The following is a 27,351-nucleotide window of genomic DNA, read 5'->3' as shown; positions in this document are numbered from 1 at the left end:
CTTATAACACTAATTTATGCTTGAAACAATTTCAGAGCAATCTGTTCAGTGGTAAGCCAGTTGATAAAGAAATGCTGCAGGCTGCAGGCTCGACTTTCACTGCACAACACTAGTGCGGGATGATGTTAAAGCTGCCAGGTCTCCTGCAGCTTGTGCTTCCTGTTTTCTGGCGAGGGGAAAGAGACAGAAATGGCTGCTTCTGCCGACGGCAAAGGCAGTGGTGCCGGGGGCTGTGCGCCCGTGGTCTCTGGCAGGCGACGTGCCAGTCCCTTGCCATCTTGCGAGCCGCACCAACCTGCTGTGGTTCCTGGGCACTGACACGTTGTAGCTACTCCAGGCTGCGATGGACGTGGGCTGCATTTGCTGAAATTTATACATTTCTTTTATTTTATTATTTTTTTGTGGAAGAGGCAGGACTGGGGTCTGACTGTGCGGTGGGGATCGATCCAGTGAAACGACTTGCCATCTGTCATCTGTCTTGTATTGCAACAGTGGCGGCTCCAGCATTACAATACCCCCCTCAACTTCCAATGGGACCTGGTTCCAAGGAAATGAAACATTGAAACATAGGTACAGGAGTAGGCCATTCGGCCCTTTGAGCCAGCACTGCCATTCAATATGATCATGGCTGATCATCTAAAATCAGCACCCCGTTCTTGCTTTTCCCCCATACCCCTTGATTCCTTTAGCCCTAAGAGCCAAATCCACCTCTCTCTTGAAAGCATTCAGTGAATTGGAATCCACTGCCTTCTGTGACAGAGAATTCCATATCTGTGGCAGAGACAAGATTGTTTAGGTGTTGTAAACCTAAGAAAATGTGTTGAGACTCTGATATTGTAAAATGTCTGGTGAAGTCATGGTATACACATTATCTATATGTAAGCTCTGGCTTGGCAGTGACTGAAGAACTAAATATCAAGATAGGAACAGAAGGAGATCATTTAAGAAGGGTCTCGACCCAAAACTTCATCCATTCCTTCTCTCCAGAGATGCTGCCTGGCCCACTGAGTTACTCCAGCTTTTTGTGTCAATCTAAGGTTTAAGCCAGCACCACATTGAATGGCGGTGTTGGCTCAAAGGGCCGAATGGCTTCCTCCTGCACCTATTGTCTATTGTCTATTGTCTATTGCAGTTCCTTCTTACAAGGGAGATGATGTAGAGTCAGTCCCTAGAAAGTGTCCCGCTATTCAATGAGGTCATCGCTAGCCCGGACCAGTCTCCATAGATCTATACATATCCCATGCTTTATCAATAATCTATCAACCTAAAATATGATTAAACATCCCAACAGCATTAATTAACATTTGCAGAAAAACTTCCAACTTTGCATAACTGTTTCGTAACTTCACTTCCAAAATCTCGGGCTATAATATTTAAGGGCCTGTCCCACTTGGCGATTTTTTTCGGCGATTGTCGGCACCATTGACTGACGTATCAGGCCGCCGAAAAAGTCGCGGCGTGACGGCGCAGCGACGCGCGGTATCTCCTCAAGTGTCACAACATTTTTTTCGTCGCCGCTGGAATTTGAAATGTTCAAAACCTTTCAGCAACCTGACACGTCCGTCAATGATGCTGGCAGTCGCCGAAAAAATCGGCAAGTGGGACAGGCCCTTTAGGCTTGCCGTCTATATAACATTTCCTATAACATGTGACTTTTGACTGCAATATTGTGGTTGACTCAATACTGTCTTTTGAAATGGCCTCGCAAACCACTCAGTTCAAGGGCAATTAGAGAAGGCCAATAAATGCCATTCACATCCTGCAATTGAATAAGCATACTTTATTCGTCAAATGCCTTCCTTCCCAACTGCAGCAGCCTAAATCGTTCCACCCAGCTGCGAGCTAGAGGATGCATTCAAAAAGCATCGGTGAAGTTCAGACACCGTGAAAATTAATTGAGTGAGTAACATTGGCACACAATTATTAAGAAGCAACAGCTCCCATTGCCTGTGGTTCCATGGTCAAATTCCTAGAACTCTCCACAAAAAGCAGTTTTGGTCTTGATAAATATGCTATGGTAAGGGGCAGGACCAGCACCGACATTGCAGATGGCACAGTGGCAGAGCTGGTAGAGTTGCTGTCTCACTGCGCCAGAGACCTGGGTTCCATCCGATTTGTACGTTCTCCCTGTGACCGTGTGGGTTTCCTCCGGGTGTTTCGGTATCCTTCCACATCGCAAAGACGCCCAGGTTTGTCAGTTAATGTGGCCCTAATCTGTGGGCAGTGGATGAAAACGTGGGATAACATAGAACTAGTGTGAACGGGTGATCGGTGATCGGCATGGACTCGGTGGGCCGAAGGGCTTGTTCCTATGCTGTATCTCTAAACTAAACCAAACTTAACTAAACTAAACTAAACTTCTCAAGGTGATCAGGAATTGGCAATAACTACTGTCAGGGTTCTTCCATTGCTGCCAGAACACTCAGTGTATTTATTCTTATTTGAGATTCTGATCTTGGTTTATTTTCTTGTTCATTTCATATTTATATTGTGAACAATCAGAATATTGTTGAGGGGCGGCATAGCTTCACAGCGGTAGAGTTGCTGCCTTGCAGCGCCAGAGTACTAGGTTTAATCCTGACTATGGGTGCTGTCTGTACGGAGTTTGTACGTTCTCCCCGTGACCTGCGTGGGTTTTCTCCAGGATCTCCGGTTTCCTCCCACATTCCAAGGACGTACAGGTCTGTAGGTTAATTGGCTTCGGTAGAAAATAGTAAATTGTCCCTAGTGTGTTGGATAGCATTAGTGTACAGGGATTGCTGGTTGGGGGCTAAAGGGCCTTTTTCCGTGCTGTATCTCTAAACTAAACTAAAAAAATAACATGTAAGTGATGGTTAACTTCTTTGCGTTGGTATGATCATTTTCTAATATCAGATCGGGTGTTCAGCCTTATCTGGAGGCTTACAATTTTGAATACCCTGAATTGCATGGTATCATTTTTAACCATGCCCTGGAAACAACTGGCTGAATTTGAGCAGTTGTACTAAATTCTGGGACTCCACTGATAATTGAATTTGCTCGCAGTTATTTAAACACTACCGCCTTGACATCATTGTGAAACTGTTATCTTTTTCTCCTTCTTCAGTTTTACCTTCTTACATAGAGACAAGCTGTATCACAGAAACACCGCTGATATATTTATTTAATATCACCTTCCCTTGGTACCCACATGATGTTTATGCAGAGAATATTAAAGGCAGCATCTCCAGCTGAGCAAACTGTTAAGCTAATGGAATTCTAGCGTTGATCCGGTGAGATGTAAAGGCAAAACCAATGATTTAATGATGAACCCATGCAAAACTGGAATGAGACCTCAGAGTATTGTGTTCAATATTGTTCTGCACAATCAGGATCTTGAAGCCTGAGGGCGGGAGCAATGTGAGGTCACTGCCAAGCTGGACGGAATGAGGATATGTAAATAAGAAGAGAGGTGTGAAATGTGGACTGTGCTTGTGAGAACAGAACAGATTACAAAGTGTGGAGAAGTTGAAGGTGAAGGTGAGACAAGGTAGATACAACATAGCATGCAATAGTTTCTCTTTCTGGGAGAAGAGGGTTCAAGATTAAAAGATTAAAGAAAGAGGATTGAATGGAAGAGTTATCAAGACTGGGAGGAAATGGTCGACTGGAAGTGGTGCAAATGTTTTGGATTGTATTTCCACCCAGTTCCAGTTCAACCCAGGCTATCTTACCATGAAGGATTAGCTTGGGCTGGTGGATGGGGAAAAACTATTTCAAGGGGTATAGATATAGTGTGTAGTTGGAATTAGTAGTTCATAGAAACATAGAAACATAGAAATTAGGTGCAGGAGTAGGCCATTCGGCCCTTCGAGCCTTCACCGCCATTCATGATCATGGCTGATCATCCAACTCAGTATCCCGTACCTGCCTTCTCTCCATACCCTCTGATCCCCTTAGCCACAAGAGCCACATCTAACTCCCTCTTAAATATAGCCAATGAACTGGCCTCGACTACCCTCTGTGGCAGAGATTTCCAGAGATTCACCACTCTCTGTGTGAAAAAAGTTTTTCTCATCTCAGTTTTAAAGGACTTCCCCCTTATCCTTAAGCTGTGACCCCTTGTCCTGGACTTCCCCAACATCGGGAACAATCTTCCTGCATCTAGCCTGTCCAACCCCTTAAGTTCACATGGAAGATCTACGCCAACGTAGTATTTTTGGGATGCATGCGCTCTATCTCTGATTGACCTTTTTACATGTATGTGTATTTTGACTATGCTGACGTATTGACTTGTGATCTTGATTTGCCTACAGCGAATTTGAGAAATGTCTACACATAGCTCCAGTGACATCAAGCCTCCCTGCATGCCTAGGAACGGATTAGTCAAGATCCCGGCCCAGTCCAATGGATTAGGCTCCGCCAGTATCACCAAAGGAACCCCAGCCGCTAAAAACCGTCTGTGCCAATCGTCCTCCATCCCAACGTCACCTCCTCCACCTCCACCGAACTACAGTGACCTGGTGACTGTGGCCCAGGTGCCATCAGCCTCTCTGTGTGCAGTGACAGACTCCATACCACTGCTGGAATCCAACTCTGACGAGATCTTGCCAAGTACATGCCAGTCGTCAGGGTCCAAAAGAAAACTCTCAATCACTTCGATGGAAGGACAATTGCCTATTTTGGACGAGAAGATCCTCAACCGACTCTTCTGGTACTTTTCCTCGTGCGAGAGATGCGTTTTGGCACAAGTGTGTAAAGTATGGAGAAAGCTGTTGTACCAGGACAAGTTCTGGGAAGGCATCACTCCCATTCTCCACGCAAAGGAGTTGTACAATATACTTCTCAATGGGGAAAAGGAATTTGTCAATCTGCAAGGATTTGCCATTCGGGGTTTTGATTCCTTCTGCCTGATTGGAGTGTCGGATCTGGACATTTGTGAATTCATAGACAACTATCCTCTGTCCAAGAAAGGCGTGAGGTCTGTGAGCTTGAAACGATCAACCATCACAGATGCAGGACTTGAGGTGAGATATCACTCTCGACATTATTATTTGTATTGACTCCTACTTACTTTGTGGTCCTGTTAACCCTTACAATCTCAAATGGCCAGACATGCTTTTCATCGAAAATAGACACCAAATGCCCGAGTAACTAATCGGGTCAGGCAGCATCTCTGGAGATAAGGAATAGGTGACGTTTCGGGTCGAGACCCTTCCCCAGTCTGAGGAAGCATCTCGACCCGAAATGCCACCCCTTCCTTTTCTCTCGAAGATGCTGCTTGACGCTCTGAGTTACTCCAGCATCTTGTGTCCACCTTCAGTGTAAACCACCATCTGCAGTTCCATACTACACAAAGCCTAACATCTCCCATTTAGTGAATCTCGTAAATAATTACTTCAATGTGACAATTTATCAAAGACAATCGGTGGGCTCCATCTCCAGCTCCAGCTCCAACTCCAACTTTAGTTAATATTGCCACTTAGAGTCTTAGAGTGGTACAGCATGGAGACAGGCCCTTCAGCCCAACCCATCCATGCTGACCTAGATCTCCATCTAAGCTCATCTATTTTGCCTGTATTCCCCTCAACCTTTCCGATCCACTTTTACAATTTGACCACAAAACAATTTGAATTTCAGTCGTTGGTTATCTTCAAACAAGTACACTAAAATAATAATACTAATGTCACCAATGTCCCATCGTTGATTTTGCTGTGCAATAAGGCTGTTTATTTTAACGTTGATTTTATTGATTTTGTTTTACTTGAAAGTAGCTGACCACCATTTTGTTAAAACAACCTCAAAGATCAAGACGATCCCAATGTTTGCACTGGAGTTGTGAAAAATAGATTTTGCCAAAGCCAGGTGTTCAGGACAAAGATTCCAATCTAACAAGTTTGTGCCTTGGAGAAAAACATGGAGGCTAGGAAATGCATGGAAGTTAATAGTGATTGTTTAAAGCAGGAGCCGCTACCCAAAACACCCGACTCCGACTTCCTTAATTTCTTGTGTATCCGACTCTGACCGACTCGGACCCCAACCCCGAGGTATAATAATTCTAAATCTGCTATGATGACGTTGCACAAGATGGCATTTCATAAGAACTACATGAATCATCAGGCTATTTTTTGAATCCATGTCCTTAAAGTTTTGAGTCTAATGGTTGTAGCTTAGCTGTTGTGCGTTTTTATTGTTTATTCTTGAAATATATATATAATTCATTATGCTACAAGAAAAAAAAAATACATATAGGGCCATGACCAAATTAAAATTCCATTGAATTAAATAATTATAAAGGCACTATTCCAAAATGTATTAAACTACCACAGGTATGAGCTAAATGGCTAAATTATGACAAAAAATAATTCTCAAGTGCAATAGAAATTAAAACTAAATGCGTAGGTAGTTAAGTTTGCTACAAAAGTACATACCTAAAATGTATTAATAACTTGTCCTTAGGAACAGAATTACTTCTGCCAGATCCTCTTTCATCGAAGCCTTTAAATCTGATTTAATTACTTTCAGTACAGAGAACAGTCTCTCCACGCTGACCTGAGTGGGTGGTATGGCTGTTACTATCATTGCTGCAAATTTGACTATTTCTGGATAAGCAGGGGTGACTTATTGCACTGTAAGTTTAGATGAGCGATCATATTTCTCTACTTCTTTTAAACCACCAAGAAAATCTTGCTTAAATTCCATTAATTTAACATCAAAAGGCTGATGTTTGGCCTTTGCTGAATGTATTTATCACATAAGCCCAATTTCTTCTGACAGTCTAATTAACAGCTAGTTTTAACAACTGGCTGGTAGCTTGTTAATAACTAATGTTGTAAAGAAAACTTCAAGGTTAAATTCCAAATGCAAAACGTAACTAAATGTTACCAAATTAACCACACTCACCGAATTCTCAATGTTGCAGCAATGGCTAAATGGCCTCCTTCAATGCCTTATTGACTCTGACAAACTCTATGAATGATAGACACAAAGTGCTAGAGTGACTCAGCAGGCCAGGCAGCATCTCTGGAGAAAAAGGATGGGGTGACGTTTCAGGGCGGGACCCTTCATCAGACCCGAAACGTCACCCATCCGTGTTCGCCAGAATTGCTGCCTGACCCGCTGAGTTACTCCAGCACTTTGTGTCTATTTTCAGTATAGACCAACATCTGCAGTTCCTTTCTACACATTAGAACTCTATGAAATTGCACTCCGATAAAAAATACACACTGTCTACCAAGGAAAAGATCTATAAGGTAGACACAAAAAGCTGGAGTAACTCAGCAGGTCAGACAGCAACTCTTGAGAAAAGGAATAGGTGACATTTCGGATCGAGAACTGTAAGGGCAGTTTCAGTCATTTAGTAGCTGCACTTTGGAGATGATTGCAATGCATGCAATGTTCATGTCTGCTCTGATACCTCTTGAGCATGGAGTTTGATGCTATTGATGCTATTTAAATGGGCTCGCCCCGCCTTACCTCTCTGAGCTGCTTCATGCATACGCTCCTGCCTGGTGCCTCAGGTCAGCTGATCAGCTGCTCCTGGAGGTACCGAGGTCTAAGCGGAAGCTAAGAGGGGATAGAGCCTTCTCTGTTGCTGCTCCGGCACTATGGAACACTCTGCCGTTGCACATCAGACAGGCCCCCTCACTGTCCATCTTCAAAACCAGTATTAAAACACATTTATATTCCTTGGCTTTTGTTATTATTATTCCTAAAGCAACAGTGTGCAGCTTACAGGGATATGGCAGAAATCAGTAGCAGCAGCCTGGAGCGATCATGAAGTGATCAAAGTGACTGCAACCTTTCTTCATAAATAATATAATCAACACAAGGCACACAAGTGAGGTTGCATTTAAGATGATTGGTAGTCCAGGATCATATTTTGGATAAAAATTACATTTTCAGTCCTTTTTAAAGTAATTTTTATAGAATATCATAGGGAAAGAGAAGGGATAGAGGCTTGGAAATTTGGAGAATCAATCTAGAATTATGTTCCCATGTAGCTGAAAGCACGGTTTCCAAAGCCAATTAGGTGAAATAACCCCTAATCATTTATATAATAGCCCTCAAAATAATGTGTTTAACCCTGATACTGTTCTGATTAGTCTCCCAGATGGCAGCACATGTGATTTCTCATTCTCTCGGGTAGGAATAAAGTGTACGGTATGTTTAAAAAGTTGGATTTATTTCCGATTTACGTAGTCTCTGAAATTTATGTTGAGGTCGTAGTCAAAACTTTTTCACCGACTCCGACTCCAGCAGCACCAAAAATGCTCAGACCCCGACTCGACGTCCGACTCAACGACTCCGACTATACAGTCCTGGTTTAAAGAGGGTCCATATTACAGACGAGGAGGTGCTGGAGATTTTAAGATAGTCAAGAGTGTTTTATTGTCATATGTCCCACTTAGAACAACAAAATTCTTACTTGCTGCAGCACAACGGAATATGTAAACATAGTACACTGGAAACAATATAATAAACGAGAGAGGGAAAAACTAGTTCAATGAGTGTGTATATGCACATACTCACAAATACACATATTATATATATATCATTAAAATGCATAAAAATAGATACATCGCATCACTCTGTTCATGTATATCCTAGAATTGTGGACAGCTAGGGAATAACTTGCAGGATCCCTGACTGATATTTATAACATCAATCACCATGGATGAGGTGCCGGAAGACTGGAAGGTGGCTAAGGATGTGTGTGTATTTACGAAAGGCTGCAAGGAAAAGCCTGGGAACTACAGACTAGTGAATCTAACATCAGTGGCATTTAGATGACTGGAGTTGATACTGAGACAAAGGATCTACATGCATTTGAAAACCCCAGAACTGAGTTTGGGGCATGGCTTTGTGCATGAGAAACTGTGTCTTCTGATCTTCATTGCTTTTTTTGAAGCTTTTTAAGATGAATGATGAGGGCATTGCAGTGGACGTTACCTGCATGGGCTTGGATGGGCTACATGGATTCTAAATTGTTCGGGTGGCATGGTGGTGCATTGGTAGAGTTGCTGCCTTACTGCACCAGAGACCCAGCGACCCAGGTTCAATCCTGACCATGGGTGTTGTCTGTACAGAGTTTATACATTCTCCCTGTGACCGCGTGGGTTTACTCCAGGTTCTCCGGTTTCCTTCCACACTCCAAAAATGTGCGGATTTGTAGGTTAATTGGCTTCTGTAAATTGTCCCTGGAGTGGAGCATAGAAGTAATGTACGGGTTGATTGTTGGCCGGTGCAGGCTCGGTGGGCTGACGGGCATATTTCCACACTGTATCTCTAAACTAAACTAAACTAAACTAAATGATACTAAACTAAACTAGACTAGACTTTAGCAAGGCCTTTGACATGTTACCACACAGGAGGCGGGTCTGCAGTTTAGCTCACATGGGATCCAGCACGAGCTTGCCAATTGGATACAAAATTGGCTTGAAGGGTAGAAGACCGAGGGTGGTGGTAGAGGGCCGGTTTTCAGATGGCAGGCCTGTGATTAGCGGTGGGTCACATGGTTCACTGCTGGGACTACAGTTCTTTATTTTTATTTATGATTTGGATGTGAATGTAGGAGGCGTCATTGGTGAACGTGTGGATGACACTAAAGTTAGTGGCAAAGAGCACAATGAAGAAGGCTCTCTCAGATTACAGTGGGATCTTGATCAACTGGGGCAATGGGCAGAGGAATGAGTGATGGAGTTTAATTCAGATAAATGAGAAGTGTTGCATTTTGGTTTACAAACTAGGGCAGGACTTGCACAGTAAAAAAAGGTATGGCGCTTGGCCCTATGTTATAGAAGATTGAGACACAGGGGTGCAGGTACATAGTTCTATGAAAATGGCAACACAACTAGGCAGGGTGGTGAAGAAATAGTTGAGTATGCTTGCTGTTATCGATCAATGTATTGAACACGGGAGCTGTGATGTCATGTTACAGGTGTATTACACATTAGTCAGGGCAAATTTGGAGTAGTTCTGGTCACCCTGCTAGAGGAAGGATGCCATTAGATTGATGAGGATGATACCAGGTCTGGAAGGGTTGAGTTACAAGGATAGGCTGGATAGGCTGCGTCTTTTTTCCCTGGAGTATGGAGGCTGAGGCAGGGTTGATCTTACAGGGGTTATAAAAGCATGAGGGACCTTCATAAGGTGAATAGCCACAGTCTTTTCCCAAGGTAGGGGATTCTAAAACTAGAGAGGATTCCTTTAAGGCGAGAAGGGAAAGATTTAAAAGGGATCGGAGGATGGTATGTTTATGAAACGAGCTGCATGAGAAAGTGGGCGTAATTACATCATTTAAAAGACACTTGGACAGGTACATGGATCGGAATGGTTGGGCCATATGGAAGCGAGTGAGATTGGCTTTTTTAGGCAACTTGGTCGGCACAGAGCCGAAGGGTCTGTTTCAATGTAGAGTACAAGTATGACTAGGGTAGGATTTGGGCCAAGTACAATCCTGGGCTATTTTAACCTTGAGTTTCATTATAAACTGGCAGGTTTATAGATCTGAGAGCAAACTGTTCAACCTTCTAGGGAACAAATTTGAACTGGTCAGCCAGGAGCCTATTTACAGTGGGAATGCACCTTGTAAACCAGGACTATGTTTCCTTGGGCTCTTTTAATTAGTGTAATGTGAGAAGGTGAGTCTTGGATCAGTTCCCAGACCCTTGGAGAAGCTCGGGGATAAGGAGGAGTGAATTTCTGTTCTCGAGCTACACTGGGAGGGTTGCCAACTACTCTCAGTACATTACAGAAGGGCTGAACACCAGGACTGTCATCCCCAGGAACCTGAGACAGTAGATAAAATGTCACAATGACTTACAGCAATAGTAAGAGTGAGTACTACTTTTCATTTATTACAATCCCTGTATCCAGATTTGAGTATAGGAGCAAGGAGGTCCTACTGCAGTTGTACAGGACCTTGGTAAGACAACACTGGAGTATTGTGTGCAGTTTTGGTCTCCTAATTTGAGGAAGGACATTCTTGCTATTGAGGGAGTTCAACGTAGGTTTACAAGGTTAATTCTTGGGGCGTCGGGACTGTCATATGCTGAGAGAATGGAGCGACTGGGCTTGTTTACTCTTGAAATTAAAAGGATGAGAGGGAATCTTATTGAAACATAAGATTATTAAGTGGTTGGACACGCTAGAGGCAGGAAACATGTTCCCGATGTTGGGGGAGTCCAGAACCAGAAGCCACATTTTAAGAATAAGGTGTAAGGCGTTTAGAACGGAGAAGAGGAAACACTTTTTCTCACAGAGAGCTGTGAGTCTGTGGAATTCTCTGCCTCAGAGGGCGGTGGAGGCCGGTTCTCTGGATACTTTAAAGAGAGAGCTAGATAGGGCTTTTAAAGATAGCAGAGTCAGGGGATATGGGGTGAAGGCAAGAATGGGGTACTGATTGTGGATGATCAGCCATGATCACATTGAATGGCGGTGCTGGCTCGAAGGGCCGAATGGCCTACTCCTGCACCTATTGTCTATTGTCTATTGTCTATTTCAGTCACGACATACACACCACTTGTTTTCCTGCAGGACAAAATAGTCCAAATAATTGTTTTAGAAACAAGTCTGGAGAAAGACTAGTTGATCCAATGCTCCCCAGGAGAGATGTGTTGTTTGTGGGCCAGTGAGGGCCCAGTGTGATGTGCTGTTTGAGCCCAGAGTCTCTGGCAACAACAAGTGTCTCATCAATAAGCACTGGAAAAGCTCACCCAGAAAGCTTGTTCACATCTATTTAGACTGTACAACTGTGTGGGCCGAAAACATCTCCTCTTATTCCTTTCCATTAGTTTATTATTGGACAAATAGCTGAAACCTTTTTGAAGACGACTTTGTAATTGAAAGGGGATCCGTCAGACCGGACGATGTCATGTTTCCCGACTGACCCAAGCAACAACAGAATAGCAGCCTGACTCCCAAAATGCCCTCATCCTGCTCTTGGCTTGTCATTGATTAAGTAATGATCTGAATAGCTCTGGTTAAGAAGATAGTGGAGACTTTGTAATGCAGCACTGTACAGAGGCTGTGAGATGTGGAATATGTGCCTTGTAGCATCCTAGTAGGAGTCTGAGGTGAAGTATTTCTGAAAGTGGAATAATTTTCAGGGCAATTAGCTAAATGTGATTCCATAGCTCAGCAGACAGTGTTGGGCCTGTATGAGAAGTGGAAGGTTCACTGACTAGCAGCTAACTTGGCTTAGACAGAGTAAGTAAGAAATGGCGGTGGAAAAGTCCACGCTGCGCCAGCTGCTGAAGCTCTGGGCCCGACTCTGGGAAAGGCCGCACCAATCCAAGCCGTTAAACCGCGAGGGAGGCGGAGAAGCGACATGGAAAAAGTTGCCTCTCCCTCGAGGAAGTGACTGAAAAACATTTTCCCCTTCCCCCCCCCCCCCCCCCCACATAAGACATACCGAGAGACACTAAAACAAACATTTGGACATAAGAAACAAAACAAAACAATGTTGAAATAACGAACACGCTGCTGGCGGGGCAGCTGATGCGCAGCACCCACAACCTTGAACTTGAAGCTCCAGTGATGGCTTTGTAGATTTTCGGATTAAACTGGGGCTCGGATAAATTAGCATTTTTGAACAGCAGAGGTCCACCATGCATACATCAGTGCAATAAGTGGCAAGAGGCTTTCCGGTTGACCCCTGCCTTATGATGTTTGCCCTTCTGCTGACCGAGAGTCAGGGGAGAGGGAGACAAGGAAGTATAAGGTGTGAAGACAGGTGAGGCTGAAGGAAAATGTGGAATCGATCATTGTTAGTAAGGAGAAGGTGACAACGAAGCAAAAGAGCGAATAAAACCTAATCAGGGGGACAATCAGACTGGTCAGAGAACTAGGAAATGGGAGATTACACAAAAAAGCTGGAGAAACTCAGCGGGTGCAGCAGCATCTATGGAGCGAAGGAAATAGGCAACGTTTCGGGCCGAAACCCTTCTTCAGACGGAAATGGGAGAGATGGAGAGAGAGAGAGAGAGAGAGAGAAAGCAAAGGATTGAAGTTAGAGAAGTTAATATTCATACCGCTGGGGTGTAAGCTGCGCAAGTGAAATATGAGGTGCTGTTCCTCCAACTTGCACTGGGCCTCATTCTGTCTGGTCTGGTTGCTTTGCAGAGAGCATATTCTTATTACCTTTCAATACTCTGGAGGACAGCAGCAGCGGGGGAATAGCATCACAAGATGAAAGCACCTCCAGGCTAATGTTCCCCTCAGTCAATCTTCATACAGCATAAGCATTTAACAGCATAAGGTTAAAGGGGAGGCATTTCACTGCCAATTAATTACCTGTTGAATTGTGGTCATTGTTGTAATTCAGGGAAAGGATTTATGGCTTTTCTGTGGAAGGAGAGCTCCTGGCCTATCCTCTAACTCTATAAGTGCAATCAATGATGTCCTAAGCACAAGAAAAGCTGACCACTCTAGCAAATCCCAAAATGCCCTCATCCTGCCTCTTGGCTTGTCATTGATTAAGTAATGTTCTGAATAGCTCTGGTTACGAAGATAGTGGAGACTTTGTGATGCAGCAGTGCCCGGAGGCTGGGAGATGTGGAATGTGTGCCTTGTAGCATCCTAGAAGGAGTCTGAGGTGAAATATTTCTGATAGCGGAGTAATTTTTAGGGCAATTAGCAAAATGTGATCCCATAGCTCAGCAGGCAGTATTGGTGCTGTATGAAATGTGGAAGGTTCTCTGACTAGCAGCTAACGTGACTTAGACAGAGTAAGTAAGAAAAATCAATCAAGGAACCAAGCTTTGAAACCCATTGATCAGTAAGACAATTCTCCCAATAATCGATCAGGTGTGTCCTCTCTTCCCTTACTCTTCCAGTGCAGGTGATAGGACGCTGAAGCCATTGTCATTAATTTTGGTGAGGAGGTAGGGTAGCATGGAAACAGGCCCTTCAGCCCATTGAGTCTGCACAAACCAGTGATCCCCGCACTATCCTACACGCACAAAGGACAATTTACAATCTATAATCTTTGCCATGTGGGAGGTAACAGGAGATCCCGGGGAAACCCCACACATGTCACGGGGAGAAAGTACAAGCCCCAGTCAAACAGCACCCATAGTCAGGATAGAACCCGGGTCTTTGGCGCTGTGAGGCAGTAACTCTACCGCTGCGCCACCGTGCCGCCCGGCTAGCAGTCTTTTTCTGATCTGACTCAATAATAGTGAAGATGATAAAAAAAAGGCATATTGAGTTCTGAATCAAGCTGAAAGTGTATTACTGAGAATCTACTTGTTCATCAGTTTCCTTCATGTGAAGCAGACTGCATTAAATTATGCTCACAAGCCTTTTCTTAAAAATTCTTTAAAATTGGCTTAATCTTATGTTATGACCTGAGGTGCACTTACAAATGCAAAAATAGTTTAACAAAATTGATTTATCTGCAAAAGATAACAATCCATATTAAGTTTTGGTTAATTTTTGACAACCGTTTTATTGTTAATTACATCAGCAGTTCCTGATGAGGAAATCCTCTTCCCAAATCCAGTAATATTAATGGATATTAAAACCAGCTGAGAAAAGCAGAGGTGGAGTTGCTGCCTTACAGCGCCAGAGACTCGAGTTCGATCCCGACTACGGGTGTTGTCTGTATGGAGTTTGTACGTTCATTGTCTAAAGTGACAATGAATTTGGAATGACGACGATGATGATTGATATCTCAGTGATATTCCGGCAATATTTATGTTTTGGAACCTGTTCTATTTCTGCGAAATTTGTAATTTGATTTTATATTTCTTTAATTTTAAATTTGTGATTGTGTCTTCCCTCCACTGTAATGAAAAGGTTACTTCACCTTCTCTATGTGAATCATCCTTGGTTTGTTCAGTGTTGTCTGTCAGAGGCTGACTGACGTCTTTCTATCTGTAAATCTCTGATTTTATAATGTGTGCTAATCTCACCTTGGATTTTTCATCTGCAAAATAAATTAATGATCATTTCTTGTAATTTAATGTGTGACCGGTGGAACTAATTTTGAGCATTAAACATTCCTGCAGATTTTGTTCCCACATCAAGGCTCTTTCTGTGTGATACAGTTCCAGTCAGATTTCTAATGTTCCTGTATCATTCAAGTATGTGACTTAACTAAATTCCTTCAACATTCTTTGCATTGGCTTTGACATACTTTAGATTTCTTGGCATTACATGACCTTCAGATCTTGGATCCAACATTCTTTGGATTCCTTAAGTCCCTCCATTCTTCCACTCTTCAGGTTGCCACGGTTCTTTTTGGTTTCGATCTACGATTGAAAATTTTAATATACTCCGTTACCAGGTCACTGCTTGTCAAAAATGGCATTTCATTCAACTGCACACACCTCATAAAACATAGAACAGTACATGACAGGAACAGGTCCTTTGGCCCACAATGTCAGTGCCAAACATGATGTCAAGAAAAAACTAATCTCAATAGACAATAGGTGCAGGAGTAGGCCATTCGGCCCTTCGAGCCAGCGCCACCATTCAATGTGATCATGGCTGATCATCCCCAATCAGTACCCCGTTCCTGTCTTCTTCCCATATCCCCTGACTCTGCTATTTTTTGGAGCCCTATCTAGCTCTCTCTTGAAAGCATCCAAAGAACCTGCCTCCACCGCCCTTCGAGGCAGAGAATTCCACAGACTCACCACTTTCTGTGAGAAAAAGAGTTTCCTCGTCTCCGTTCTAAATAGCTTACTCCTTATTCTTAAACTGTGGCCCCTGGTTCCGGACTCCCCCAACATCGGGAATATGTTTCCTGCCTCTAGCGTGTCCAAACCCTTAACAATCTTATATGTTTCAATGAGATCCCGTCTCATCCTTCTAAACTCCAGAGTGTACAAGCCCAGCTGCTCCATTCTCTCAGCATACGACAGTTCCGCCATCCCGGTAATTAACCTTGTAAACCTACGCTGCACTCCCTCAATAGCAAGAATGTCCTTCCTCAAATGAGGGGACCAAAACTGCACACAATACTCCAGATGTGGTCTCACTAGGGCTCTGTACAACTGCAGAAGGACCTCATTGCTCCTTTATTCGATTCCTCTTGTTATGAAGGCCAACATGCCATTCGCTTTCTTCACTGCCTGCTGTACCTGCATGCTTACTTTCATAGGCTAATGAACAAGGACCCCCAGCCTACAATAGCCTACATATGATCCACATCCCACCATCCTCTGCATATCCATGCATATTTAAGGGCCGCACAGTGGTGCAGAGGTAGATTTGCTGCCTTACTGCGCCAGAGACTCGAGTTCGATCCCGACTACGGGTGTTGTCTGTATGGAGTTTGTACGTTCTCCCCGTGACCGTGTGGTCTTCCCTGGGTGCTCCAGTTTCCTCCCACACTCCAAAGATGTTCAGATTTATAGGTCAATTTGGCTTGGGTTAAAAAATTGTAAATTGTCCCTAGTGTGTAGGATAGTGTTGGTATACGGAATTGCTGGTCGGCACGCCACTCGGTGTGCTGAAGGGCCTGTTTCCATACTATATCACTAAAACTAAATGTGTCGATCTAAAAGCTTCTTAAATGTACCTTTGTACCTGCCTCCACCACCACCCCTGGCAGCCGTTCCAACCACCCACAACCCTCTGTGTAAAAAACTTGTCCTGCACATCCCCTTTAAACTTTGCTCCTCTTACCTTAAAATTAAGCCTGCAAGTCTTGGACATTTCCACCCTTGCGGAAAGGTTCTGGCATGCACCATCTATGCCTCTGATCAATTTAAATACTTCTATCAAGTCCCCCCTCAACCTCTGGTTGACAGACAGATAGCACAATGGGCTAAGAGTTCGGCTGGCGACCGGAAGGTAGCCGGTTCAAATCCCGCTTGGAGTGCATACTGTCGTTGTGTCCTTGGGCAAGACACTTCACCCACCTTTGCCTGTAATGGAATGTTACGGCGGCAGGCGCGGGCACACCGCGACGCCCTGTGTCTCCCTTTCAAGGGAGATGCTAAAAATGCATTTCGTTGTCTCTGTACTGTACACTGACAATGACAATAAATTGAATCATTTCATTTTTTCATTTTTTTTTGGTGCTCCAGACAGAACAATCCAAGTCTATCCAACCTCTTCTTGTAGCTAATACCCCCTAATCCAGGCATCATTCTAATAAATCTCTTCTACTCCCTTTCCAAAATCTCTACATGCGCTATAATGTGGTGACCAGAACTGATTGCAATATGAAGCCTAAGCAAAGTCCTATAAAGCTGCATCATGATTTCCAGACTCTTAAACTAAATGTGCCAAAGCCTTCATTACACTATCTACTTGTGTTCCCACTTTCAGGGAGTTTAGACTTAATCCCTCTGATCCTTCTGTGCATCCACGCAGTTAAGAGTCCTCTCATTATCTATATACTTCCCCTTGTATTCCGACCACACAAAGTACACACCTCACACTTGCTCGGATTAATCTCCATCTGCCATTTCTCTGCCCATTTCTGTATCTGGTCTATATGCCATAAGGACATAAGGAATAGGAGTAGAGTTAGACCATTCGGCCCATCAAGTTTACACCACCAGTCAATCATGGCTGATCTATCTCTCGCTCTTAACTCCATTCTCCTGCCTTCTCCCCATAATCTCGGACACCCATACTAATCAAGAACCTATCTATCTCTGCCTTAAAAATATCCATTGACTTGGCCTCCACAGCCTTCTGTGGTAAAGAATTCCACAGATTCACCACCCTCTGACTAAAGAAATTTCTCCTCATCTCTTTTCTAAAGGCACGTCATTTTATTCTGAGACTATGGCGTCTGGTCCTAGAATCTCCCACTAGTGGAAACATCATCTCCACGTCCACTCTTCCCAGGCCTTACTACACATACTCTAAAGATTTAGCTTATTTCATCGTGCATGGATTGAGAATGAATTTGTGAGACTGCTATAGTAAGATATTGTTACACACTGTATATTGATGGAGTGATTCTCATGAATTGAGAGCTACCTTTGGCATTTTAAGATGATGAACATTAAAATGATGGAGCTTTGCAATTAGACTTCAACTGAATCTCCACAAAAAAAGAATGAATACCAAAATTGCTTCAATTTTCTTACCAGAACACCAACTAGGGTCTAAGGGGAATGAATTGTTGAATGCTTCAGTTGTAGATCTATACAAAGTGTTAATCTGTGTCTTTCTTTCATAGATGCCCATAGATAACTTGTAACCTTTCAGCATTTTCTGCTTTTTGTTCAGATTTATAAAATAAACCAATTGTTGATAGTTTGAGAAACACATTGCCTAAAACCAGAGATATCCAATCTTAGAAATATCATCTAAAACTATTGTCATTTCATAATCACAGAAGGTAGTTGAGGCCAGTTCATTGGCTATATTTAAGAGGGAGTTAGATGTGGCCCTTGTGGCTAAAGGTATCAGGGGGTATGGAGAGTAGGCAGGTACAGGATACTGAGTTGGATGATCAGCCATGATCATATTGAATGGCAGTGCAGGCTCGAAGGGCCGAATGGCCTATTCCTGCACCTATTTTCTATGTTTCTATGTTTCTATGATAGACACAAAATGCTGGAGTAACTCAGCAGGACAGGCAGCATCTCTGGATAGAAGGATTGGGTGACCTTTTGGGTCGAGACCCTTCTAGTCATTTCATCAAGACCTAGACTATCACCACCTTACTTATTAAGACCGTGGTGTCTTTCACATTGAATAATATTGTATTGTGATCAAGTAATAACTTCATTGCAAATGATTAATTATATGGTGAGTTTTTATATAATCTCTGTCTGCTAATGATATGTAGATCAATGCTGAATCCAACTTTATGAACTATTATAACTATTATTTATCCTAAGGCCATGTCCTGCAAAAGAACATCATGTACCAACTAATCCTGTTTAAACAGAACTGAGCTGGAGGCAAATTTGTTTTAGGCCAGATGGAAATGGAGAGAAAATCAAAAACTGTAGATGCTGGAAGCCTGACGAGAAAAAAGAAAATGCTGGAAATGCTTAAAAGTTCAGTGGACCATTTAGAGAAACACTCATGGTTTTGGGTCTGAGACCCTTCGTCCGAAATGCAAAAGGTTTTCCTTAAAATTTCCTTCAATTCTGGTGAGGAACAGGGTCCGTGGGACATGTTTCCTCTGTGCAGGATGACAATGGACACTCTCCAGGGAACAGTCAGGGTCTCCAGATATTGAAGGACATCTGTATTGGGAGACAAGTGCAATCTCTGTAAAGCTGCTACTCTGAGGAAGCAAGAAGTGCAGGTACTTCCGTGAGCAATCAACAATCTGGATTAAATCCATTTCTTCCTCCGTCTGCTCTAATAAAAACTAGATGAAGTTTCCTCTTCATCAAAGATAGATACAAAAAGCTGGAGTAAATCGGGGGGTCAGACAGCATCTCTGGAGAAAAGGAATAGGTGACGTTTCTACTTTGAAGAAGTTCTGCTCCTCTCTGACGAGAGTCCTGCATCATCCTCTCTCACTGCTCCCTCTCTGTGATTCCTCCTGCTCTCCGACTCTACAGTCTCGACCCAAAACGTCAACTATTCGTTTCCAACTGCAATGCTGTCCGACCCGCTGAGTTACTCCAGCTTTTTGTGTCTATCTTCGGTTTAAACTAGCATCTGCAGTTCCTTCCTTCATTTCCTCTTCATCACTCTGGTTGGTGAATCCTGGTTTCTTTGTTATCACGCGTGCCAAGGTACAGTGTAATTCCTTTTTTTGTATACAGATCAGCAAGATTATCCACACACAGGAGCACAATCTCCCCGTTAGTACAGCTTGACATCCCCCTCAGAAGTCCCCCTGAAAATGTGAGGCCTAGGCCGGGCGTGACGGCGATCTCAACCTCATCGGGACTTCAGCGCTGATTGAATTTTCCCCTCTGTCCAGGGCTCTGAAACTTCGACCCGGCCTTGCACAGCCCTCTTCAGCTCTTGTTCCCTAAGGGTCGCCGTTCTTGTTTCCAGCCTTTTGTCCAGCGTCCGCCAGCTTCGTCGACTCCCTCCGCCTCCTCTCCTGGTGTTCGGGGGGGGGGGCGAGCAGGTTGCTCCTGCCCAATGCAACGGTGAGCAACAACAAACTGTGAACATTTGGCAGAGCCCAGCACCAGCTGCAGGAATGTCCCTGGGGGCGAGGAAACTGGGACTAACCGTGACTTTCACCTCCATGGGCTAAGCGGTCAAACAATACCCATGATGTTGCATCTGGGGATCATTGGAGGTCAGAGACTCCATGTGGGCAACTAATACAATTTGAACATTGGCCCATTAAATCATACGTTTTCTAGAGTACATAGAATTGGGAAAATGTTCTTCGATGAGTTGGTTTTAGTCACGCCAGTCTTGCTGCAGGTACATTTTGTGTACTATATCACCCTTGACATCAGCTGGGAGAGTTTTTCTTTGCACAGGAATCAAAGTGGTCGAGTGGACACGAGTCTGATATTTACTATTTCCTTCCCTTATCCAAGGTGTGAGACAAAATCCTTTGTGTGTTCATCTCTCGCCTTAGTCCAACCATCTGCCTCATCCCCCCCCCCCCCCCCCCCCCCCCCCCCCCCCCCCCCCTCCCTCCCTTTGCCTGTGTTCAACTTTGCCCTGCCGCACTTTATTCTGCAGCATTCTATCCCCACCCCACCCCAGCAGTCAGTCTGAAGAAAGGTCCCAACCCAAAGCATCACCTATCCATATTCTCCACGGATGTGCAGGAAGGAACTGCAAATGCTGGTTTACACCGAAGATAGACACAAAATGCCAGGGTAACTCAGTGGGACAGGCAGCATCTCTGGAGAGCAGTAACGGGTGACGTTTCGGGTCCTTCAGGTGCTGCCTGACCTACTGAGTTACGCCACCATTTTGTGTCTTTCTTTACTATTCCCCAGTTTTGTCAGAACCCCAACAACGTGACATTGTTATCTTTTGGGGTTGTGTGAATCGATTAATAGCGCTGAGGAATAGTTTCGACCTGAAACATCACCCATTCCTTCTCTCCAGAGATGCTGCCTGTCCCTCTGAGTTACTCCAGCATTTTGTGTCTACATTAATAGCGTGTTGTCCATTCATGGTTTGAGCCTCTATGTTCCTTGCTCCCTGAATTATGAATCTTTATCCAAGTTAAACCACATAAGCTTTGAATTAAAGAAGACGTTTTACAAACTAAGGATGGTGAAAAGTACTAAAACAGTAGCTTACTGTTTGAATTTGAGATTGGCATTGATACAGTCACTCACCTCACAAGCTGTGCAACTATTACTGGTATACACCTTTATCCCGAGGGCTTTGACTAACAGAAGGTACAAGCTCACCTGTGCTATGTGACTAATTAAGATACATAAACTCACTTATCTGGATTTATTGTTTACAGTGTTATGTGAAGTCATGCGTTGTGGTTATGCATAGACGACAGTCACCAGCAAAAACAGAGACAAACATTCCTAAGGAGTTTTATAGGAGGAAACGTCAAACAAACCTTGACTGAACCATAAAATAATGTAGTAGAACAGGACGTGTAGGAAGGAACTGCAGATGCTGGTTTAAACCGCAGATAGACACAAAATGCTGGAGTAACTTCAGTCTGAAGAAGGGTCTCACCTATTCCTTTTCTCCAGAGATGCTGTGTGACCCGCTGAGTTACTCCAGATCTTTGTGTCTATCCGTAGTAGCACAGAAGTTATACAGTTTGGTGAAAGACCTCGTATGTTGCAATACATACTTGGTGAATAAAGTGTGATTCTGATTCTGATTCTGATAATGGGTTTTAAATAACGACCTCATAGAAAAGAGAGTGACGAAGGATCAGGTGGATTTCAGGAGTAAATTCACGATTTGGAGCAGATATAACTGATTGGCCTCATTACAAACCAAAGGCAGCCAGTGATGTGCAAAAGGTCAGAATTGGAGCGTAGAGTCTTGGGCGATTATAGAGCTGGAGGATGGGACTGAGAGATGAGAAACAGGCCCTTCGGCCAACGAGTCCACGCTGACCATCGATCACCCGTGCACTAGTTCTTTGTCCTACACACTGGGGGAAATCTACAGAAGCCAATTAACCTATAAACCTGCATGTCTTTTTGGAATGGGAGAGGAAACCGGAGCACCCGAAGAATACCCACGTGGTCACAGGGAGAATGTACAAATTCCACACCAACATCACCCACAGTCAGGATCGGACCTGGGTCTCTGGAACTGTGAGGCAGCAGCACCACTGTGCCACCCTTGGTAGGAGCCAGATTAGATCAGCTGCCACAGAATTAAACTCATAATGTCAGACTGAGAATATAATATCCCATTTCAAGCTGTGTGCTAGACACGTATTTCATTTGTGTTAATGGATTGTTTTCGAAGATTTCTCACCCATACTGTCAGTGGATGATTGAGATAAGAAAAGATAGACAAGTGTATGAAGCAGGAGTACACGGCTATGAAGTATATCATGAGCAATAGGGTTGTTGTAGTGGGTATCTTTAACATTCCAATATTGAATGCGACCTACTTAGTGTAAAGGCTTAGGTGGGCAGAATTTGTTAGGTTTATCCAAGGGGGTTTCCTAACATAGTATGTGGTAGTCCGACTCCAGGAGGGACCATCATGGATCTGGTATTGGGAATCGAGCCTGGCCAGACGACTGATGTTTCAATGGAAGAGCATTTTGGGGATAGTGATCGCAACTTCATAATCTTTGTGATTGTTTTGAATAGGGACCTTGGAGATAGGTACTAAATTGGAGATAGGTGGATTACAACATCATTAAGAAGGACAGGCAACATCTCTGGATAGAAGGAATGGGTGACATTTCGGGTCGAGATCCTTCTTCAGACTGAGCCCATTCCTTCTATGCAGAGATGCAGCCTGTCCCACTGAGTTACTCCAGCATTTTGTGTCTATCTTCGGTGTAAACCAGCATCTGCAGTTCCTTCCAAAAACTGCAGAAAATTACAAAATTCTTAAGGGGTTGGACAGGCTAGATGCAGGAAGATCATTCCCGATGTTGGGGAAGTCCAGGACAAGGGGTCACTGTTTAAGGATAAGAGGGAAGTCTTTTAGGACCGAGATGAGACAATCATTTTTTACACAGAGAGTGGTGAATCTGTGGAATTCTCTGCCACATAAGGTAGTTGAGGCCAGTTCATTGGCTGGATTTAAGAGGGAGTTAGATGTGGCCCTTGTGGCTAAAGGGATCAGGGGGTATGGAGAGAAGGCAGGTATGGGATATTGATTTGGATGATCAGCCATGATCATATTGAATGGCGGTGCAGGCTCGAAGGGCCGAATGGCCTACTCCTGCACCTATTTTCTATGTTTCTATGTTTCTATGTTTCCTACACATTATTAAGAAGGAACTAGGGAGAGTAAATTTGGTGCAGATGTCGTTGGGTAAGTTCACATCTGCCATGTCGGAGTAATTTAAAGGCCAGTTGATCAAAGTTCAGGACTGGCATGTTCCAGTGAGAGGGATAAGGATGGCAAAATAAGGGAATCTTGGATGACCAAAGAGGTTGTAAATTTGGTCATAGGAAAAAGGAAGAGTATGTGAGGTTTTGGAATATGAAAGCGGACTGGGCCTTTGTGGAATATGAAAGCAAGTAGGTAAAAACTCAATCGGGAGGTTAGAAGGGCCAAAAGAGGCCATGGAATGTTTTGCCAATCAGATTAAAGAAAATCCCAGGCTTTTTATACGTACATTAAAGCATATGGTAACCAGAGGGAGGATAGGACTGCTCAAGGATAAAGGAGGGAAATATGTGCCTGGTCAGAGGATATAGGTGAAATACTAAATGAGTTATTTGCATCTGTATTCACCAAGGAGAAGACCAGTGTGGAGAATACTAATATGTTGGGGCAGTTTGTGATCAAGAAGGAGGAGATGTTTGGGCTCTTGAAAACCATTGAGGTGGGTAATTCCCCAGGGACTGAAGGGCTCTAATCCCAGGCTATTAAGAGAGGAGATTGCAGGGGCCCTGATGAAGATCTTTGCATCTAATCTAGCCACAGATGAGGTTCTGGAGGAGTCTAGAGTAGCCATTTTTTTTGTTTGATTAGATTCAGATTCAATTTTAATTGTCATTGTCAGTGTACAGTACAGAGACAACGAAATGCATTCGAGGATTAAGAGGGGAAGTGGAGGGAACTAGAGTACTTTACAAGACGTGTACAGTTCTGGTCATCAGGATATAGGAAGCGTGTCATTAATATGGAAAGGGTGCAAAATAGAATGATCAGGATTAGAGGCTTTGCGTTATACGAGAGCTGGATGGGCTGGAATTTGTTTTCCCCTGGAGCATTAGAGACTGAGTGGTGGCATTCTAGATGTTTTTAAATGGTAAGAGACATAGATAGGGGAATAGCCTGTGTCAGAGTAGTCTAAATCTAGAGACCACAGCTTCCGAAAGGGAAATAGCGGAGACTAGAGGTGGGTACAAAACATTTAGAAGATACATGGACAGAAAAGGTGTAGAGAGATATGGGCCAAACATAAGCAACTGGGACTGAATGTTATGGAACTTGCCCAGCGTATATGAGTTGGGTTAACGGTGTTGTGCCCATGTGGTTTAGCTCTATGGCTATAGGCCTAGAAATTGCTGTCAGAGTTAAGGCGATGATAATACCTTTGGAACAATCTTAGTGCAAAGAAAACCTTACATGTTAAGAGTCCTAAAGAGAGCATAAGATCAAACTAACTCAAATTGGTTAACTGTGTATGTGGAAACTGCCAACCATCTCTCAGCGGAGCAGGAATAGATATCAGGCTTTTTTTGAGAACCATTTTTTCGGTTATGCGAAGACTCAGATGGTAATTAAAGATTGTATACAGCTATTGAATAATGTATCCAGAACGATTCACAAGAGCTCCCAGGATATGGAAAGATGTTTCAGCTGCTTAATTTTCACCAGTTTCCACTTCAATCGTGGCAGTTAATTATTACATGCAGTGAAGTGTTGGAGTAGGTAAAGTTATAATCCAGGAGGGTCTGGAAATAATTCATTGGGAGCTGTGTTCAGTCAACTGCTTGTTTATGCATTTGGCAATTTACTAGTTGTATTCATAGATTGGAGGGAATAATTTATGACAGCTTTCCAAAGCAGCAACAGTATATAATCAGAACAATGCGCGTTCATGAATTTGATTTCAATTGTCGGAGAGTTGGTCATTAGAGGTATTCTGAATAACCACAGAGAAAAGATTATTATTATATATAAAAATATTAGTTATTATTATTAGTAGTAGTATTATTGGTATTATTATTTGCAATATTAGTATTGCTGTTATATTATAAATTATTAGATTATTGTTATAATATATTATATATAAAGATATATTATTAACATAGCTTCTTAGAAAGTATCTTTTCCTAAACCCTGGTGAAATCTCGTAGGAAATTACTACATTGGTGGGTACTACATGGTACAGCTTGTAATGGGATTTTTTAATTATTTTTGACAATTGCCTATCCATGGGCTACATTCTGGGGCCAGGATCCCAAGTGACCAGCGACTATTTTTTAAAGCTGGGCCGACTAAATTCCGCATCCATCGCATGTTTGTCTTTAGCAGAAATGGTTCTGTGACAAGTGGTTGCTATCGGAGTGCTGCAGGTACTAGAGACGATCTTTATTAGTTACCAAGAGAAAGGAATTGGAAAACTTGACTATAAACTTGCATGTTGAATGGAGCATAGAATTTTGTGAGTGTCAATATTCAGGGTGAAAGCCACCAAATTTGAGCAGACCCAGATATGATAAGGAACTGGTTAATAAATGATGGGTGTCATTTAATAATCTTCAGTCTTACCTGGGTGAAATAATAATGAGCAGTATATCCAGGTGCTCTGATGCCACTAACTTGGGAGAGATAGTAAGCAGTGGAGAATGGGAGCACTGGAGAGAGTTGCATAAGGGCCCCATTAATAACTGGGATATCAGGACAGGAGATGGTGATGTGGTGGGAAATGGGGGGATGGGGGGGATGGGGATGTAGATTCAATAACTTTAGGAGATCCTCCATGGTCTGCTTTAAACTTTTGGCATAAGTTTCCCAGTCATTAGATTCGGGCAGCCACAGAGTGAAGACAAGGTGAATATGTTACAGTTTGATACGATATGATACCATATCGACAGAACTTTATTTATCCCAGGAGCAAAAACACAAAAACACAAAATACATGAAACAAGAAATGATGATGAATATACTGGATACTGGGGATTGGCAGAAGAGTTAGAACCATGTGAGGTTTATATGAGGTGGAATAATAATAATACCCCAGGGATCTGTAGCAGGGTAGAAGATGTTAGCATCTTGAAAATTACAATATAGGCTATTCAGTCTGTTTAGACGATTCAGTCTACAGACTGTTCAGTCCAGCAACTCAGTGCCAAGGTTTATGCTCCAAGCAAATCTTTTACCAGCATGCTTTACGTAATCCATCACTTTCCCCTTTTCCTCTCTCCTTCTTGCGTTTACCTGTCTGTTAATCCACCATTGCCATGACGTTTACAGTGAAGTTAGACACAAAATGTTGGAGTAACTCAGCGGGTCAAGCCACGGCTCTGAAGAAAAGGAATAGATGGCGTTTCGGGTCGAGACCCTTCTTCAGACTGAAAGTCAGCGGAGGGGGGGAGACATAGAGATATGGAAGGGTAAGGTATGAAAACGAGAGATCAAAGGGGCCAAAGTTCAAGGAAAGTGTGGAATAGATCATTGGTGGCTGAGGGGAAGGTGACAAAGTGGCATAGAATCAGTAAAATGTAATCAGGACCGTGAAACTAATCTGAGAACTAGGATGGGGGAGGGACGGAGAGAGAGGCAACGCAAGGGTTACTTGAAGTTAGAGGTCAATATTCATACTGCTGTGTTGTAAGCTGCCCGTGAAATATGAGCTTCTGTTCTTCCAATTTATGTTGGGCCTCACTCTGACAGTATTGAGTACGGTGTTTACAGATCTATTGTGCTGCTGCAAGTAAGAATGTCATTGTTCCCATATTAACACTCTTGACTCTTGACTCATAGCTAAAGAAGTGTTCCCTGCATGCCCTCGTGCATTAAGAGTGATTATTGAATAGTTATAACTATTATTGTTCAAACCACATGCAGGAAATGTCTTTGCTCTATGTGGTACATATACATGGTGGCAAATTGTGTTATCGTGATGCTGCCACTTAATGCTTGCATTTTCTACTAAAGGCATAGGAAAAGATTCCATTATACTCAAAGATGCAACTGAACGTGTGTTGCGTATTTGCAGAGAATATGTTCCCTGCTACTCTGCAACAAGGCAAGGAATGGATGGATAAGATGGCCAGTGGGCACATGTTGGGTCAGTCAGGTTAGTCCTCTGGCTGTTGGAACAGTGGGAGAGGCAACAATGGGAGAATTCAGTGGCGATGGATGATTGAGGTTGGGCAGTGATTGATCATTGGCATAGTG

The 27,351-nt window shown here is 43.3% G+C and overlaps 1 protein-coding gene across 4 annotated transcripts in view; it reads left to right on the top strand.

Annotated features, from left to right (window-relative positions):
* fbxl16 (F-box and leucine-rich repeat protein 16) overlaps positions 1-27,351 on the top strand; it is a 157,853-nt gene that overhangs the window by 30,448 nt on the left and 100,054 nt on the right. For all 4 annotated transcript variants that reach the window (XM_055651792.1, XM_055651793.1, XM_055651791.1 and 1 more), the window contains exon 2: positions 4,275-4,985. In XM_055651792.1, the coding sequence (XP_055507767.1) occupies positions 4,287-4,985 (699 nt within the window). In that variant the 5' untranslated portion in view covers positions 4,275-4,286. The remainder of the gene's footprint in view (positions 1-4,274; positions 4,986-27,351) is intronic.

This window comes from Leucoraja erinacea, chromosome 20 (genome assembly GCF_028641065.1).
Source record: "Leucoraja erinacea ecotype New England chromosome 20, Leri_hhj_1, whole genome shotgun sequence".
Taxonomy (NCBI): Eukaryota; Metazoa; Chordata; class Chondrichthyes; order Rajiformes; family Rajidae; genus Leucoraja; species Leucoraja erinaceus.
The sequence above is the reverse complement of the archived record's forward strand: the minus strand, read 5'-3'. Positions and strand labels throughout refer to the sequence as shown.